This window comes from Palaemon carinicauda, chromosome 42 (genome assembly GCF_036898095.1).
Source record: "Palaemon carinicauda isolate YSFRI2023 chromosome 42, ASM3689809v2, whole genome shotgun sequence".
Classification (NCBI taxonomy): Eukaryota; Metazoa; Arthropoda; class Malacostraca; order Decapoda; family Palaemonidae; genus Palaemon; species Palaemon carinicauda.
Window position 1 is genome coordinate 27826594 of NC_090766.1, and position 2500 is coordinate 27829093.

General features: G+C 34.0%; 1 protein-coding gene across 2 annotated transcripts in view; it reads right to left on the reverse strand.

Moving 5' to 3' along the window:
• Positions 1–1335: 1335 nt before the first annotated feature.
• The window catches only part of LOC137632805 (uncharacterized), a 6337-nt gene continuing 5172 nt past the window's right edge, over positions 1336–2500 (reverse strand). The window contains exon 5 of one of the 2 annotated variants that reach the window (XM_068364904.1): positions 1336–1837. In XM_068364904.1, coding sequence (XP_068221005.1) covers positions 1751–1837 — 87 coding nt within the window. In that variant the 3' untranslated portion in view covers positions 1336–1750. The remainder of the gene's footprint in view (positions 1838–2500) is intronic. The other variant, XM_068364903.1, reaches the window with a different exon arrangement.

The following is a 2500-nucleotide window of genomic DNA, read 5'->3' on the forward strand; positions in this document are numbered from 1 at the left end:
CAACCGTCGTATCATGCGAGCGGTACTTTTAGATTCATTTCAGAAGCAGGTCTTCTAAAAGCTATATAACTTTTATAAGGACATCTTTTACTTATGTTGTTTTCAATTGAATTTCCTCCATTCTTTATATATAACAAAGGATATTGGGGTCAATGACCTTAGATGTCAGTATTCCAGAAAGCTCTCAATCAGTCAATCAATCAATCTAAATATTTATATGGTTTTTTATAGAGCTGCAGTATCCTTCAATAGTATATTTCATCACAAGTTTCTCTAGAGAATGTTCATCCAGGTATTTCTTTATAAAACCAATGTTTCTAAGATGACATCCACCTGTTTTTACTACATTATCTATTCGAACATTCAGAGACAAGTTACAGTCAAGAGATATATTCCTAGATCACCGACTTGACTACATATCGGGACCGAGTAATTATTTATACTTAATTATTTATTACCTAAGTTTCTTAAGGTTTTATTTTCAACCATCATAAACTCGGTTTAATTTTCATTTAATTTTAGTTGTTTAATTGTCACCCATTCTCTAACTCTGGTAAGAATTTGGTTTAAAGTTTCAGCAGTGTCATCTTTATCGTTTATGGAAAAAATAAAATTGTGTATCGTCAGCAAATAGTATAACTCGTAGTTTCTTTATTGTCTGCAACCTCATCATCCTTGTGAGCTAAGGATGCGGGTTTTGGGGGAGCCTATAGATCTACCTGCTGAGTCATTAGCAGCCATTGCCTGTCCCTCCTTGGTCCTGGCTAGGGTGGAGAGGCGGCTTGGGCGCCGATCATATTTACATATGGTAAGTCTTATGGGCATTGTGCAGCTTGGTAGGGCAATGTCACCGTCCCTTGCCTCTGCCATTCATGATTAGCCCCCATGAACTTTCAGATTTTAACCGATTCTATTCTCTTTCTTTTCATCTTTTTTTTTTTTTTTTTTTTTTTTTTTTTTTTTTTTATTCATCATTTAGTACTATATGCCTTAAAAGGTTCACCTGAGACTCACCTCCCCATTATATTGGATCTTTCTCAAATGAAAAGTAATTTGCATCTTCTATTCAGAGCTAAATCGGTTTATTCTCAATAGTTCCAAATACATCCACGAGAGTATGAGAGTCTTGTATACTTGAATGCAAATGACTTAAAACTTTAGTTTTATTTTATTCAAATATAAACCGTAAAACAAAATACTGTACCAACCAAAGATGAGGAGTTACCTTGAACCAGAGATTAATGAATAATCGAAGGAGTAAACATTAATACTCAATTACAATATTCTCCAATTTATTTATTTTACGAATTAGTGAAGCAAAAGACAATTTAATGAAAGCAATGAAATACATTCTGGTAAGAGTTCGGTAATTTATTCGCAGAAGCAAGTAAAGACTCGCTTGAAATAAATCTTTAGCTGAGAATAGGTCTAAATCAAAGATTTATAAAGCTATAACTGAGAGTAGGCCTAAAACAAAGGGAATAGCGTAAATAGAGAAAACATAAACTGAATATCAGCCTAACCTGAAGGAAGTTTACGCAGATGGTAAGCCTAAAAAATACTTTATCTGAAGGTCAGTTTTTAAACTAAAGATTATTTTACTGAAAAAAAAAACAAAGAAAAAGAAAGCTTTCACAGAATGTCAACTTGAATCAAAAGAAAAGCTTATGATGAAAGTCAGACTTGGTCATCTGAAGATCTTGAAGATACGATTGATAGATTAGTAACATTTTTAGAGGTTTCCATTTGACTAGCTATCCGGAACGGCAGGTGTGCAATTGGGGACCATAGGCGAGGAACCGTCCTGTGGTCTTTCGCAGGTTAGGGCTCCGGGACGCTGTAAAAGATAGTAGGTGCACTATATATTACATTGAATAAAAAACACAAATGAATTCTAAGATTAGAATATAGTGAAATTAACTTACTTAAGTGGTGAATAATGGGTGAGTGAGGGTGAGTAAACCGGTCGATGTTTCCTGAGTCTAAACATATAAAAAAAAAATCCTGATTTAAAATGCTCGAGTGTATAAAACTCTTAATGATTTGAAGTCAAACTTTAAAACTTTGTGTTAATAGAAAGTATTTTGGAATGGGACCTAAGATTATGCTTCTAATTCCATAAGTTTGTATTTGATTCGTTTAATTTTTGGATCGATTCCTTTTTGTTTAGTTTGTGAAGAGCAGACAGGCTTTAGAAGAGGTTATTCAACAACTGACTATCCATGTAATTAACCAGCTAATGGAAAACTTAACAGAGCATGACTAGCCACTATGTATGGCATTTATAGGCTCTGAAAAAGCTTTTGGTTCTGTCAAAACCTCATCAGTAATGAAAGCCCTTCAAAGACAAGGAATAGATGAATCTTATGTTAGTACACTTGAAGATAGCTATAAGGGAACTACAGCAGTCTTAAAACTACATATAGTGAAAAAATTCTGGTTGGGAAAGGAGTTAGTTAAGGAGGCCCCATCTCTTCTAAATTATTCACAACATGCCTCG